General features: G+C 42.9%; 1 protein-coding gene and 2 non-coding genes across 3 annotated transcripts; all 3 read right to left on the reverse strand.

The window, feature by feature from the left end:
- Positions 1-9,018: 9,018 nt before the first annotated feature.
- Positions 9,019-13,694, reverse strand: HSPA8 (heat shock protein family A (Hsp70) member 8). The gene is made up of 9 exons (XM_046686139.1): positions 13,565-13,694; positions 12,639-12,848; positions 12,117-12,322; positions 11,693-11,845; positions 11,048-11,603; positions 10,630-10,832; positions 10,195-10,393; positions 9,731-9,963; positions 9,019-9,439 (listed from the first exon to the last, which is right to left on the reverse strand). Exons 2-9 carry the CDS (start codon positions 12,841-12,843, stop codon positions 9,254-9,256), a joined length of 1,941 nt encoding a protein of 646 aa, XP_046542095.1. The 5' UTR covers positions 12,844-12,848; positions 13,565-13,694; the 3' UTR covers positions 9,019-9,253.
- On the reverse strand, positions 10,480-10,565 carry LOC124225899 (small nucleolar RNA SNORD14). Its single transcript, XR_006885122.1, has one exon. It is a non-coding gene; the product is annotated as a small nucleolar RNA SNORD14 (small nucleolar RNA).
- Positions 10,902-10,988, reverse strand: LOC124225945 (small nucleolar RNA SNORD14). Its single transcript, XR_006885160.1, has one exon. It is a non-coding gene; the product is annotated as a small nucleolar RNA SNORD14 (small nucleolar RNA).
- Positions 13,695-13,698: the final 4 nt, after the last annotated feature.

The following is a 13,698-nucleotide window of genomic DNA, read 5'->3' on the forward strand; positions in this document are numbered from 1 at the left end:
TCTAGACAAAGCAATAAGGAAAGAAAAACAAGTAAAAGGCATACAGACTGGAAAGGAAGAAATAAACCATCTTTACTCACAGACAACATGATTGCTTATGGAAAAAAATCTTAAGAAACTCACAAAACTATTACCAGAATTAATAACTGAATTTAGCAAGATTTCACAACACATGATCAATATTGAAGTTCAATTGCATTTCTACAAACTAAGAGCAAATAATTGAAAAATGAAATTTAAAAACAGTTCTAGTTGCAATAGCATTAAAAATGTAATTAGGAACCAATTTAACAAAAGATGAATGATTTCTTCATTCTAAACTACATTTAATTGCTGACAGAAATTAAAGACCTAAATAAATGGAGAGATATACCATGTTCATGGATTGGTGTTCACTATTGTTAAAACGTCAACTTTACCCGATTTAATCTATAGAGTCATTAAAATCCAATTACAATTCAAGCAGGCTATTTTTTTCTTGTAGAAATTGAGTTGGTTTTCAAAATTTACATAAGAAAGCAAAAGATCTAGAAAAGTCAAAACAAACTTGAAAAAGAAGAACAAAGTTGGGAGGATACATACTATTTGATTTTAAGACTTACTATAAAGCTATAGTAATCAAACTTAATCAAACAAAAACTTAACCAAATCTAACTGTTCCAATTATCTGTCATTGTGTAACAAATCACCCTAAAATGATAACAATAATTTATTTTGCTCGTGAACCTGGGGGTTCACTGGGCTCAGCTGACCAATTTTCACTCAGGGTCTCTCTCTGAATGAAGATGTCAGTCAATTGATGGCTGGGGCTGGAGTCATCTCCAAGGCTGCTTCACTCTCATGTCTGGTGCCCAGATTAGGACCACTCAAACAGCTGGGGCTCCTCAAGCATAGCTCTCTTTCTATGTGGTCTTTCCACATAGGAGCCTCAGGGGGCAAGCTTCCTACAGGACAGCTGAAGACTCCTACAGTGACTGTTCAGAGAACCAGGTGGAAGCAGCATGGACTTAATAATCTAGACTTGGAAGTTACCCAGAGTTACTTTCTCCACATTCTATTGATTAGAAGTCAGTCCCTGAGGCTAGCCCATGTTCAAGGGGACAGGAATTAGACTCCACACCTTGATGACAGGACTGTAAAAAAAATTACAGATATGTTTTTAAATCACATGAACCAAAGAAGTGAAAGGCCTGAAAGGAAAGTCCCTCTTGGCCTAAAAGAAAGCATGGTAGAAACAAGAAAGCACCTGATAAAATGATGGGAAATATCACCTGGGATTCCGAGCTTTCCTAAGGGTCCTGATGAGATAGATCAGCAAGGGCAGGTGGGTAGAAGACAAGAAACCGGGGTGGGGGAGGGACTTTTCCCCACCTCATACAATATGTTGGCCTTACTCAACTAGATGAGGTCCCCAAAATTTCACGTGCCTTCTCTCTTCCACTTCTAGGCCTCTTAAACAGGCTGTTCACCCTGATTAGTATGTCCTTTCTCTTTCCTATGATTATCTCCTACTCATTCCTCAGGTTTAGTTTAGACATTTGCCCCTCCAGGAAGCCCTCCCTGACCCCCAAACCTGGGTAACGCCCCCTTCTATGGGGTGCCATAACTCCCTGTCCTTTGCCCCTTCTGAACACTCAGTAGTGTCTTGTTGCTACCTCTTCGCCTGTTACTTACTAGAGTTGAAGCTTCCTGAGGGCACAGGCAGTGTTTTGCACTCCTCTGCATCCACAGCATCCCAGGAAGGTTGATGAATGACTTAAGTGAGAGTGTGGAATATTCCTGAGCTACAACAGGCCTCAAAGCCACACAACGAAGTGACTGCAAGATCTCTCACTTTGTCCCAAGGTATTGTGCATCACTTCCTTGCACAGGCAAACCAGAACTGGGCAGAGCAGATCTGACGGAGTGATTAGCTAGTCCCTTAGTGTGAATAGCCACCACTGCAACCTGCTCAACCGTGGCCTCCCCTCCGGCCTCCCCAAATCAGCCAACTCCCCTTCCCAGCACCTCTCTGAGAGCAGATCGACCTGCTTCCCACGAAAACCATAGACGCGATAATAGGAGGGGGAAAAAAAAGAGTGGAGGGTAGGACAATTGGTGGCAATGAGATGAACACAGATTAATGATGCAGACCTCGCCCTGGCCACCCCAGCCTGGGCTGGGGAAGGTTCATAGTTGATACCCATTAAAGGGCTTAATGAAATAATTATAATTCACACCCCAGAGCATCAAGGAATCAATACTGGGGAACTTTGGGCCACTCTGGGGGTGGCATCCCACTGGCTTCACAGTTCAGCACAGCAGGCTGAGCTGGTGGAAGTAAATGCAGTTGACACAGAAGTTGCATTAAAAGAGGGCAATAATAGATTAAAAGCTGCCGGGATCCTGGTGCCTGGCCGTCGATACCCTTTATTCCCTACCCCGCCCCAATTCTGCCTCCTCCATGCACTATTAGCCCAAATCAATGGACTGTCAATTGACATCACCAGCTCCAGCATTAATGCGAGCTCACAAAAGAAGCCAGGCCCTATATTATCACTTCTCTCGCTTCCAAATTACCACATAATGCGGGCCACGGGCAGCTTGTGACATGTTAACACTATACGCGATTTGTTGGGATTGGACTAAACATTTCATGACTAAAGATTTCATCAGAGACTTGATGACAGAAATAAACTGCTGCCCATGGGGAAATCACTGGAAATAATAGAATTAGGCATTGTTTGGGAATGAATCCGGAGGGACGATGGGCTGGTAAAGGGATAGAGGGGAACACTGCCCACAGCTGGTGGCCTGTGGTGGGACCTGCTTCAGGGAAAGAGACTGTAATTAAAGGCCTTTCTGTTGGTCCCAAGGAAGAAAAAGTATTTGGATTTTGTCTAGGGCTTACTTTCTATTTTTGTGCAAAAGATGGGGAGGGGATTCCTCTTCTGTGATAACAGAGAATGTGATTGTTATGGGTTGAATTGTGTCCCCTGCCCCCCGAAAAATTATAGTGCAGTCCTGATCCCTACTACCTCAGAATGTGACTTTACTTGGAAAGAGAGTCTTTACAGAGGTCATGAAGTTAAAACAAGGTTGTCACGGTGGGCCCTAATCCAATAAGATTGATGTCCTTATAGAAAGGGGAAATTTGGACACAGAAACAGATGTGCACAGAGGGGAGACAATGCGAAAACATACAGGGAGAAGACAGCCATGAGATTGGAGTGATGCACCTATAAGCCAAAGAACACACGAGGCTACCAGAAGCTAGGAGAGAGGCATGGGACGGTTCCTTCCCTAGCACATCAGAGAGAGCATGGCCCTGCCGACACCTCGATTTCAGAGTGACTGCCTGCAGAACTGCGAGAAAATACATCTCCGTTTTTTAAGCCACACACGGTTTTTGGTACTTTGTTATGGCAGTCTTAGGAAATGTTAACAATAATTATTGTTTAAGGGCCAGCCTGGTGGTGCACGGTTAAGTGCCCAGGGTTCGCCGGTTTGGATCCCGGGTACAGACATGGCACCGCTTGGCATGGCATGCTGTGGCAGGCGTCCCACATATAAAGTAGAGGAAGATGGGCACAGATGTTAGCTCAGGGCCAGGCTTCCTCAGCAAAAAGAGGAGGACTAGCAGTAGTTAGCTCAGGGCTAATCTTCCTCAAAAAAAAAAAAAAATTATTGTTTAATTAGTAGTTAGTAATAACAGCCCTTACTGAGCACTTATTCTAAGAGTCAGGCACAAAGCTAAATGCTCCACATATACTGGCTCATTTAAGTCTCATAACAAACCTAAAGGTTATTATAATCCCCATTTCATAGGTAAAGATACTCAGCTTCAGAAAGAATCAATTGCTTAAGGGCACACACCTAGTAATCTGCAGAGCCGGTCTCAGACAGAAACATGAGAAACACTAAATCAATAAATAACCAAATAAAAAGGTTTCTGGTGAATATTTCCAACGTCTTTTGAAGTGGTTAGTTGCTGCCAGCCTGCTTTCTTTTCAGTCCAATCTAATTTTTTCAACCCCTGCGTGTGGAACCTGTATCTACTTGGTTTGAGAGTCCACAATGTCTCAAATGGAAGTGTAGACACGAGAAAACAACAGCACAGGTAGAAGGGAGAAGGGAGAGATATTGGTCAAAGGGTACAAACTTCCAGTTATAAGATGAATAGGTTCTCGGGACCTAATGTACACCATGGTGATTATAGTTAACAATACTGTACGATATTCTTGAAAGTTGCTAAGAGAGTAGATCTCAAATATTCTCACCACAAAAAGGAAATGGCAATTAAGTGATGTGATGGAGGTGTTAACTAACCCTACTGTGGTAATCATTTCACAGTACGTAAGTGTATTAAATCAACGTATTGTACACCTTAAACTACATGTCAATAAAGCTATGGGATAAAAAGGAAAACAGCACAGCCATGAGTACTTAGTTTCTTGAGACTAAGAACTTTATCATATGTTTCTATTGTTTCTTCTCCTCAATCCTCCTAATTACCAGGGTAAGACACAGACACACACATTTGCAGGTCTCTCTCTCTCCCCCCTCCCTTTGGGGAAGACAGCCCTGCAGCCTTTTTGTGCTTTTAAATTTAAAAAAATCATAAAACTGCTTTACTGAGATATCCATATTCCACACAATTCATCCATTTAAAGTATACAATTCAATATTTTTGTATATTTATTCACAGAATTGTGCAACCATTACCACAATCAATTTAGAATGATTTCATCATCCTCAAACCAAATCCCACACTTATTTGCAATAACTCTGCATTTCTCCCAAGCCGCAAGGCAACCCCCAATCTATTTTCTGTCTCAAAATATTTGTCTATTCTGGATGTTTCACATAAACAATATGTGGTCTTTTGTGACTGCCCATTTTTGAGGATCATCTATATTGTGGCATGTATCAGTACTTAATTTGCTTTTATGGCTAAATAATATTCCATTGTATGGATATACCACATTTTATCTATTCATCAGTTGAGACATTTGGGTTATTGACACTTTTTAGCTATTATGAATAATACTGCTATGAATATTTGTGTACAACTTTCTGTGTGAATGTATGTTTTCATTTCTCTTGAGTACATAACTAGGAGCACAATGCCTACGTCACATTATAATTCTATGTTTAACTTTTTGAGGAAATGCCAGACTGTTTTCCAAAGTGGCTGAGCCATCTTACATTCACACCAGCAGTGTGATCTTCTGCATCCTTGCCAACTTATTGTCTTTTTGATTATAGACATCCTAGAGGTGTTAACGTCTATCTCAGCGTGGTTTTGAGTTGTATTTCACTGATGGCTAAGATGTTGACCATCTTTTCATGTGCCTATTCGCTATTTGTATATCTTCTTTGGAGAAACATCTATTCAGATCTTGTGTCCATCGTAAAAATTGGTTTGTCTTGTTATTGAGTTGGAAGAGTTTTCGTTAATATATTCTGGATACCAATTCTGTATTAGATATATGATTTGCAAATACTTTCTCCAGTTCTGTGGGTTGTCTTTCGTCACTTTCTTAATGGTGTCTTTCAAGCACAAAAGTTCTTCATTTTTATCAAATCCAATACGTCTATTTTTTCTTTTGTCCCTTGTGCTTTTGGCATCATATCTAAGAAACCCTTGCCTAATCCAAGGTCAAGACTTGCAGCCATTTTCTCAGGGCTCTGGGGCTGGCTGTATTCTCTGAATGTTCTGAACTGTGGCCCAGCTTCTGAGGACAGGCCCCATTCCTCCACCCAGGCCTGGTTCACTGTCCTCTCCTATTTCAGACTAGCTGTGCTGCCTCTGCTCACCCCACTCACTCCACATACTGCCCAGATCTCAGGGGCAACCTAAAGACATCAGGTGGTCCTTCAGGCCAAACATTTTGGTAGTTCTGTCATTGCCAACTTTCATTTGGCTAGGGCTACCCTAGGCTTGATCATTTCATCATCTCACGCAACTCTGATGTTGGCTACTCAACTCTGCAAGGTGCAACCATAGCAAAGATCTGTAGGGAGCCTGAGCTCAGCCAGGCAGCCAGCCAGCCAGCCTCACCACTCCAAGACCCATCACCATGGCCATACCATTACAAAGCCCAAAGGGAACACGTTCTACCACTAACCTCTTGGGTTCCTGCTCCATCCCTTTTTATTTATTTGATAAATATTATACGCTTATAATGTGCCAGACACTGGGAATAAAGGAGTGTGTGGATATTCTTGCATTCTTGGGTTTGAGTTTGGTGGAGAATTCAAGCATTTCATACAAGTGTGATGAGTCTCAGGAGCGGAAGGTCAGGGATAATTAGGGAATTAACAAGGGGGCTTAAACCAGAAAGAGTGGATCAGACAGGAAAGACTATTTTCTCTTCCCACTGAGATTTATCTTTTTCCCCTCCATATTTCAAAGCTCTGTCTGTATCCACACCCCGCCAACACACGTACAAATGCCCTGAGATCTCTACTCAAAGCCATACCCACAAGCAGGGCACTTGCTCAACTTACTCAGCTGGGAATGCTTTGCCTGGAACGTCAACATGAATATTTGGGGCTGACTTACTTCCTCAGTATTTGCTATGTTTCCAGTTAAGCAATTTGTGAGACAGACAAAAAACACAAGCTTTAATGAAAATGTTCCAGAAGCTTCTCCTAGGTACTCTTGTAATCATTTTCTAAATAGCTACTGCCATCTAGCGGACAAAGTTGTCTTTACATCCATATGTAGATGACAGAAATGAAAATTCTCAACCTTTCCTACTTACATCCTATCAGTTGCCCCATTCCACCTTAACAGAATCCAAAAGGTTACTTTTCCTTTGAAAGCATAGGACCTGGAAAATTATAGGCACTCAATAGATATTGTTTGAGCAAACAGTTGTTTGCAGGCATTATCATTTTCTTTTCTTATATTACGTTTTAACTACATAAATATTGTAATAATATTGTTCAGAGTAAACATTTCTGTGGCTTTAAAGACAAAATTATTCCTTTAGTAGTTTAAAAGTGTGACAATTACTCGAGCAAAACTTGAACTATGGTAATAAACACACATTTTAAAACACAATTATGTTATTGTTATCTAAGTTCAGTTGAAACCAGCATGTAACTCTTAAAGTTGGACATGGAGATTGAGGGACTGAACTTTTTATGCTCCCTTTTCTATTACACAGGCCCAGCAACATATTGCTTCTCCTGCCTGTCTAAGGAAAACATTTCCCTCTCCCATTTCAGTTATCACTCATGAAATTTAGATAGGACATCAACCTCAAGTTCAACAATTTGCAATAGCTACCACTGATAACTTGCTATGGGGCTAGGTCTGATGGTTTTCACTCATTACATTTGACCTCCCTGCCCCAATTTTCCTACAATGATCTCGTTACTCCAGAGTTAAAAAACGAAAGTGCACTACATTCCTCTTCAGCTGTAACTGGTCTCAAACACATCAAATCGTTGCTCCAGTTCATAAATGATGCAGTTAAAAATAACAAAAACCCAAGTCTGATTCTTCATTAATAAAGGAAAAAATACAAATTACACTCAGACCTGGGCCTTCCCCAAGGATGTGCTAAGAATGTGTTGCTTTCAAACTTCATTTGTGACCCTCAGAAAACATGGGAAGACAAAAATCAAGTTATGGTGCTATAAAGCCCTGGAGAGACTCCAAACATTACAACAGATACATACCTAAGGCACTGAATTCAGTCAACATATTCTTTCAAAAGAAAATTAAGTGCAGCCTCTGCTATGCTCAATAAACTGAACTAGGGTAATGCAGTAAGAACTCTGCAGTTACTGGAGCAAGTTCTTATACTAAGAAACGCAAATTGCGTCACCCAAGAATGGACCTTTTATGAACAGAGAAAGGAGGGCTCAACGAGGTTAAAGTTGGGCCACTTTGCTGTCAGTATAAATTTTGACATGCACACGTCATCATTGAGGATTCAGGATTCTTCTAAACTGACCAGCAGGTGGCAGGCCACCAAGCCTTGTGAATAAAGTCAGCAATCACCTTTAACCCAGTTTCCCTGCTTCAGCCTCGAGGAAACCAGAGGGCTATCAGGGTTTTGTGACTCACACAGGTGATTTTACATGGTTCAGATTTTAAGCTGGCATACTTTTGGCTTGTTGCCCAACAGCATTTCCTGTGTTTAAGACTTGATTCTGAACTCAAGTTCATTGCTAACACATTGCTAACCCAATGAACAAAGACCCACTCAAGCAAATACAGACCTTTGAAGGCAAGCTTACCTAAAGGCAGTCCTATGTAATCAGAACAAATTTGTTACAAAGAACTATTCATAATCAGTTTCTGCCTTTCTAGCCTTTCACATGATTACATAGGCTGTGATTCAGTCAGATGAGATCAGAACTAGATGCCCAATGCCCTTACTTTTCCAAGTTTTGCTTCCAAGGTGAGCAAAGGACCCTTTACCATGTCAACTTCACAGCCAGTTCTCCAAGTTACCTGTCAGCCCTTAGGACTCATGCTGAGAACAGTGAAAAAATGTGCTCACAGAAAAGTTTCAGAAGAGACACCCCACAACAGTCACCTTTTTACTCCATTTCCCCCCAGTTCTCACTGGCTACTCCCTGTTCAAATTGGCTTTGTCCTCTAACTTTGAGCCCTCAAAAGGTTAACTTCAGAATTGGTGAATCACACAGAATACTCTAATATTTGAGATTTCTCCCTTCTAATTTTTCCAACACTTCTTACCCATCAACAGCTTATCCCACACTGGAAAGCATGATTACTGGTATCTGCAGCTCAAACTCCAAAAGGAGTTTGGACTACATGTTACTATAGTTAATTATGAGCCTAGCTACTGACAACGCCAAAACTCCAAGTTCTCCCACTTCTTACCCCAATTCAAAATCTTCCTTACACATTTTCCTGAAGTTGAACAATCTGTATTTAACCACCTAGATACAGTGATTCATTAACACCTAGGCCAGAAAGAAATGGAATCCAACCCCTAAAACCAATGTTGCCTGTTGCCCTTGCAAATATGGAGCCAGACAACTGTAGGGTGCCAATTTTAAATACAGTTTTATTTAAGACATTGCATTTTCCACTTACAATACAGTGCCTATAAAGTGCAATGTTATTTTCCTTTCCCTGTGCATATATTCCATATTCAAGTATCAAGAATGCCCAGTTATTTATTATAGCAGCTCAACTTTAAAACTGCCATGGAATTTGCTACAAATTTGGGTCCTTCAATTGTTTTATGTGGAACAATGCTCAATCTATGCTCGGGTTGGCTTAATCCACCTCTTCAATGGTGGGTCCAGAGGAGGCACCACCAGATGGAGGAGCTCCACCACCAGGGAAACCCCCAGGCATTCCTCCTGGCATGCCTCCTGCACTCTGGTACAGCTTGGTAATGATGGGGTTGCAAACTTTCTCCAGCTCTTTCTGCTGATGTTCAAATTCTTCCTTCTCTGCAGTCTGAGGAGAGAAAAAAATAGTATTACTCCTTAAGCCTAACGCAATCTAATGTTAAAAGATACCAGACACAGAAGCAGCCTACTGTCACATTAAAGACTTAGCTGTATATGAAATCTTGGGTCACTCAGACATCCAAGGAAGGAAGCTAGCTGCCAACATTTGTTATTCTGGTGGAAACCGCGAATGTTTGGACCATTCATCACTGTGACCTTCTAAGCTTTTAAACCCATCTAAGCTTGTGCCTAAGCCCTTACATCCACACCACCCTCAATTTACCAACAAACTACAAACCTGGTTCTTGTCAAGCCAGTTGATGATTTCATTGCACTTGTCAAGAATCTTCTGTTTGTCCTCGTCATTGATCTTGCCTTGAAGTTTTTCATCTTCAACAGTTGCTTTCATGTTGAATGCATAGGACTCAAGTGAATTCTTAGAAGACACCTTGTCCCGCTGCTTTTCATCTTCAGCCTTGTACTTCTCAGCTTCCTGGACCATGCGCTCTATGTCTTCCTTGCTCAAACGACCTGTGAGGTCAATCAGCATGTTTTAGTCATAGCTTTAAGACTGAACATTGAGTTATCCACATCTGTGACCAATTACCACTCTGCAGCTCCTTTAGCAATTAAGAGTGATCAGGGAGCTCTAGATTAAATGCTTTTAGGCAGTAAAGACACTTGAAAAATACAGCTATTACTACACCAAATCACAAATCTTTAAGACCAGATGACAGTGCCACTCAAATGTGCCAAACTTACCCTTGTCGTTAGTGATGGTGATCTTGTTTTCTTTTCCTGTACTCTTGTCCACAGCAGAGACATTGAGAATGCCATTGGCATCAATATCAAAAGTGACTTCAATCTGAGGAACACCACGAGGGGCTGGAGGTATGCCTGTGAGTTCAAACTTGCCAAGCAGATTGTTATCCTTGGTCATGGCACGCTCACCTTCATAAACCTTAGAAGAGAACAGAAATTACTAAGCAATTACAAACGATCTCCAGGTTAGCTTACACAAATCTAGAACTAATAAGGGAAGACTGATCGCTCAGACATCCAAGGAAGGAATTGGCCAACACAAGACTTCTGGTGGAAACTACGAATGGTTTTGGAATCCATCATCACAGCGGGAGAAATCTTCCCCAAGTCCTACAGGATCTCAGTAGGCCAGCCCAAGAAAATACAGAAACGTACCTGAATGAGCACACCAGGCTGGTTGTCAGAGTAGGTAGTGAAGGTTTGTGTCTGCTTAGTAGGAATCGTAGTGTTGCGCTTTATGAGCACAGTCATGACTCCACCAGCAGTTTCAATGCCAAGTGAAAGAGGAGTGACATCCAACAGCAGCAAATCTTGAACATTTTCAGATTTGTCTCCAGATAGGATGGCTGCCTGGACAGCTAGATTAAAAAGACATTAGTGTAAAAAAAATGCAATACAATTCATGTCATCTCATTAAGAAATCTCAATCGCTCAGACATCCAAGGAAGTTGGGCCATCATTAGCTAAGCTTTTGGTGGAAACTACGAATGTTTAAGAATCATTCATCACAGCGAGTGAGTTAGCTTGGGCCTCTTAGGCCACCTGTTTGAACCATTTATAGTAGGGTTATTACCTGCACCATAAGCAACAGCCTCATCAGGGTTGATGCTCTTATTCAGTTCTTTTCCATTGAAGAAGTCCTGTAGAAGTTTCTGAATCTTGGGGATGCGGGTAGAACCACCCACTAGGACAATATCATGAATCTGGGACTTGTCCAGCTTGGCATCCCGAAGGGCTTTCTCTACAGGGTCCAGGGTGCCACGGAACAGGTCAGCATTCAATTCTTCAAATCGGGCACGGGTAATAGAGGTATAGAAGTCGATTCCTTCATAGAGTGAATCAATCTCAATACTGGCCTGGGTGCTAGAAGAGAGAGTACGCTTAGCACGTTCACAAGCAGTGCGCAGGCGTCGGACGGCCCTCTTGTTCTCACTGATGTCCTTCTTATGCTTGCGCTTGAATTCTGCGATAAAATGGTTGACCATTCGGTTGTCAAAGTCTTCTCCACCTAAGTGGGTGTCTCCAGCTGTAGATTTGACCTCAAAGATTCCATCTTCAATAGTGAGGATTGACACATCAAAAGTGCCACCTCCTAAGTCAAAGATCAGTACGTTTCTCTCAGCTCCAACCTGCAGTTCAAGAAGAAATTACCTTATTACCTAAACCTGACAGCTCAAATCAATCTTCAAATAACTCACGTATTACAGATAGTACATACCTTTTTGTCTAAACCGTAAGCAATAGCAGCAGCAGTTGGCTCATTGATGATTCTAAGTACATTGAGACCAGCAATAGTTCCAGCATCTTTGGTAGCCTGACGCTGAGAGTCATTAAAGTAAGCAGGTACTGTGACAACAGCATTGGTAACAGTCTGGGAATAAAAATCGAAAAGATTAAAGCCAAAACATTGCAGTTGGTTCATAAAATAGTCCCACAATCACATTTGTCTACTTGGGCATGCACTCAAGTTACAGCACCAAATTACGGAAACGTTCTGAAAAACGTTATCACCTAGTTTGACAGCTGTTAACTACTGTGTATTCTGTCAGCCAAAACCCCAACTTTATTCCTCAGGGAACCTGGTGCCTAACGTTGCAACCTCCAGCTATTTCCTCTGCCTGTTAATACTGTGCATTACTCACCTTCCCAAGGTAGGCTTCCGCGATTTCCTTCATCTTTGTCAAAACCATAGAAGACACCTCCTCTGGATAGAAACTTTTTGTCTCTCCCTTGTATTCTACTTGGACCTTGGGCCTGCCTGCATCATTCACCACCATGAAGGGCCAATGCTTCATATCAGACTGGACAACAGCATCATCAAATCTACGTCCAATCAGACGTTTGGCATCTGTAAACAGTTATCAAATGCAAATATCTTGTTACCTCGAATTACCTTACACTCCACAGCGGTAAACAGATTTAACTCCTATACAGCCAAAAGTTCATCCAAGTTTTTTCTCGCTGCTACTAAAATATCTCAGCTTTCTATCCTAAACAGTTACAGTTACAAGATGATAGTCATTCAAGACTTTTAAAATTAGTTTTCCCTGTTCTCAGGGATTTCACGGCTGCCTCTTACTTGACAAACTTCTCAAAGTCTCTCAAATTACATGCTGCCTAAACCCCTTAAACGTATGCTGTGGTATTTAAAATCAGTGGCTCACCAAAAACCGTGTTGGTCGGGTTCATTGCAACTTGATTCTTTGCAGCATCACCGATCAATCGTTCCGTGTCAGTAAAAGCGACATAGCTCGGGGTGGTTCGGTTTCCTTGATCATTGGCTATTATTTCCACTTTTCCATGCTGGAAAACACCCACACACGAGTAGGTGGTGCCAAGATCAATGCCAACTGCAGGTCCCTTAGACATGGTTGCTGGCGAGGAAAAAAAAAGCCCGTGGTTTGAAAAACCAATTAAGCGATAGAAATGTTTACCCAAGTCAGGCTATCACGTACGATCACCGTGGCAAATAAAACTACACCTGGCACCTCCCTCAGAATCACTGCCCGTGTCCAAGATAACCACGCGGGAAGGTTCGAGCAGCAATGCTGCAGCGAGGTTGCCGTGCCAACCGCAGAAGAGCCCGCCCCTGGCGGGAGCCAGCACCTGCCCGGAGGGTCTGCGACATTCTGGAGCACGTGGTACCAAGCTCCGAGCTGAACCTCATCCCTCCTTTCCCCACACCGGCAGTCCAGGAGCACCAGGACGCCGCCGGCCTCGCAGTGCTCAGAAGCCCCCTCCCCCACCTTGGGCGCATGCCAAGGATGGTTTCCCCCTTTAAGGATTAGCTACAAAGGGGCAGCCTGCAGCAGCCCGGAAACGGACAACTCAAGGCGCGAGCTCCACTTCCCGCACCCCGAAAGCGGATGCGGCTCCCTCCACGTCCCCGCGGGCGCCGCCCTGCCAGCCCTTCAACGTCCTCGTCCCGACGGCAGCCACAGCAGCGGCCTCACGGCTGGAATAAACCTTACACAGACGGCTCCCCGCACGCCGCCTACGGGACACGCTCTGGAACCCCAGACCACCCGGCCGCCCCAGGCCGCACGCTCTTCTCACTACCCACTAGGTCTTCTGAGGTCAGAGGCCTTACCTTGAGCGTAGACCGGCTCAGGCTGCGAAAACGACACAAACCTAGAAAGCTGCAGCCGCGTTCAATGAGACCGGATTCCGGCCGCCACCCTGTCTCTTATACCCTACCTCAGAACCTTCCAGAAGGGGCCCGCC

This window comes from Equus quagga, chromosome 14, assembly GCF_021613505.1.
Source record: "Equus quagga isolate Etosha38 chromosome 14, UCLA_HA_Equagga_1.0, whole genome shotgun sequence".
NCBI lineage: Eukaryota > Metazoa > Chordata > Mammalia > Perissodactyla > Equidae > Equus > Equus quagga.

Excerpts from the sequence above, each read along its gene's own strand:
- HSPA8 (XM_046686139.1), bottom strand. The coding sequence starts at position 12,843 with ATGTCTAAGGGACCTGCAGTTGGCATTGATCTTGGCACCACCTACTCG. Across the intron at positions 11,604-11,692 it reads CTTACGGTTTAGACAAAAAG|GTTGGAGCTGAGAGAAACGT; the intron begins GTATGTACTATC and ends CTTGAACTGCAG. Across the intron at positions 9,964-10,194 it reads CACCATCACTAACGACAAGG|GTCGTTTGAGCAAGGAAGAC; the intron begins GTAAGTTTGGCA and ends TTGACCTCACAG.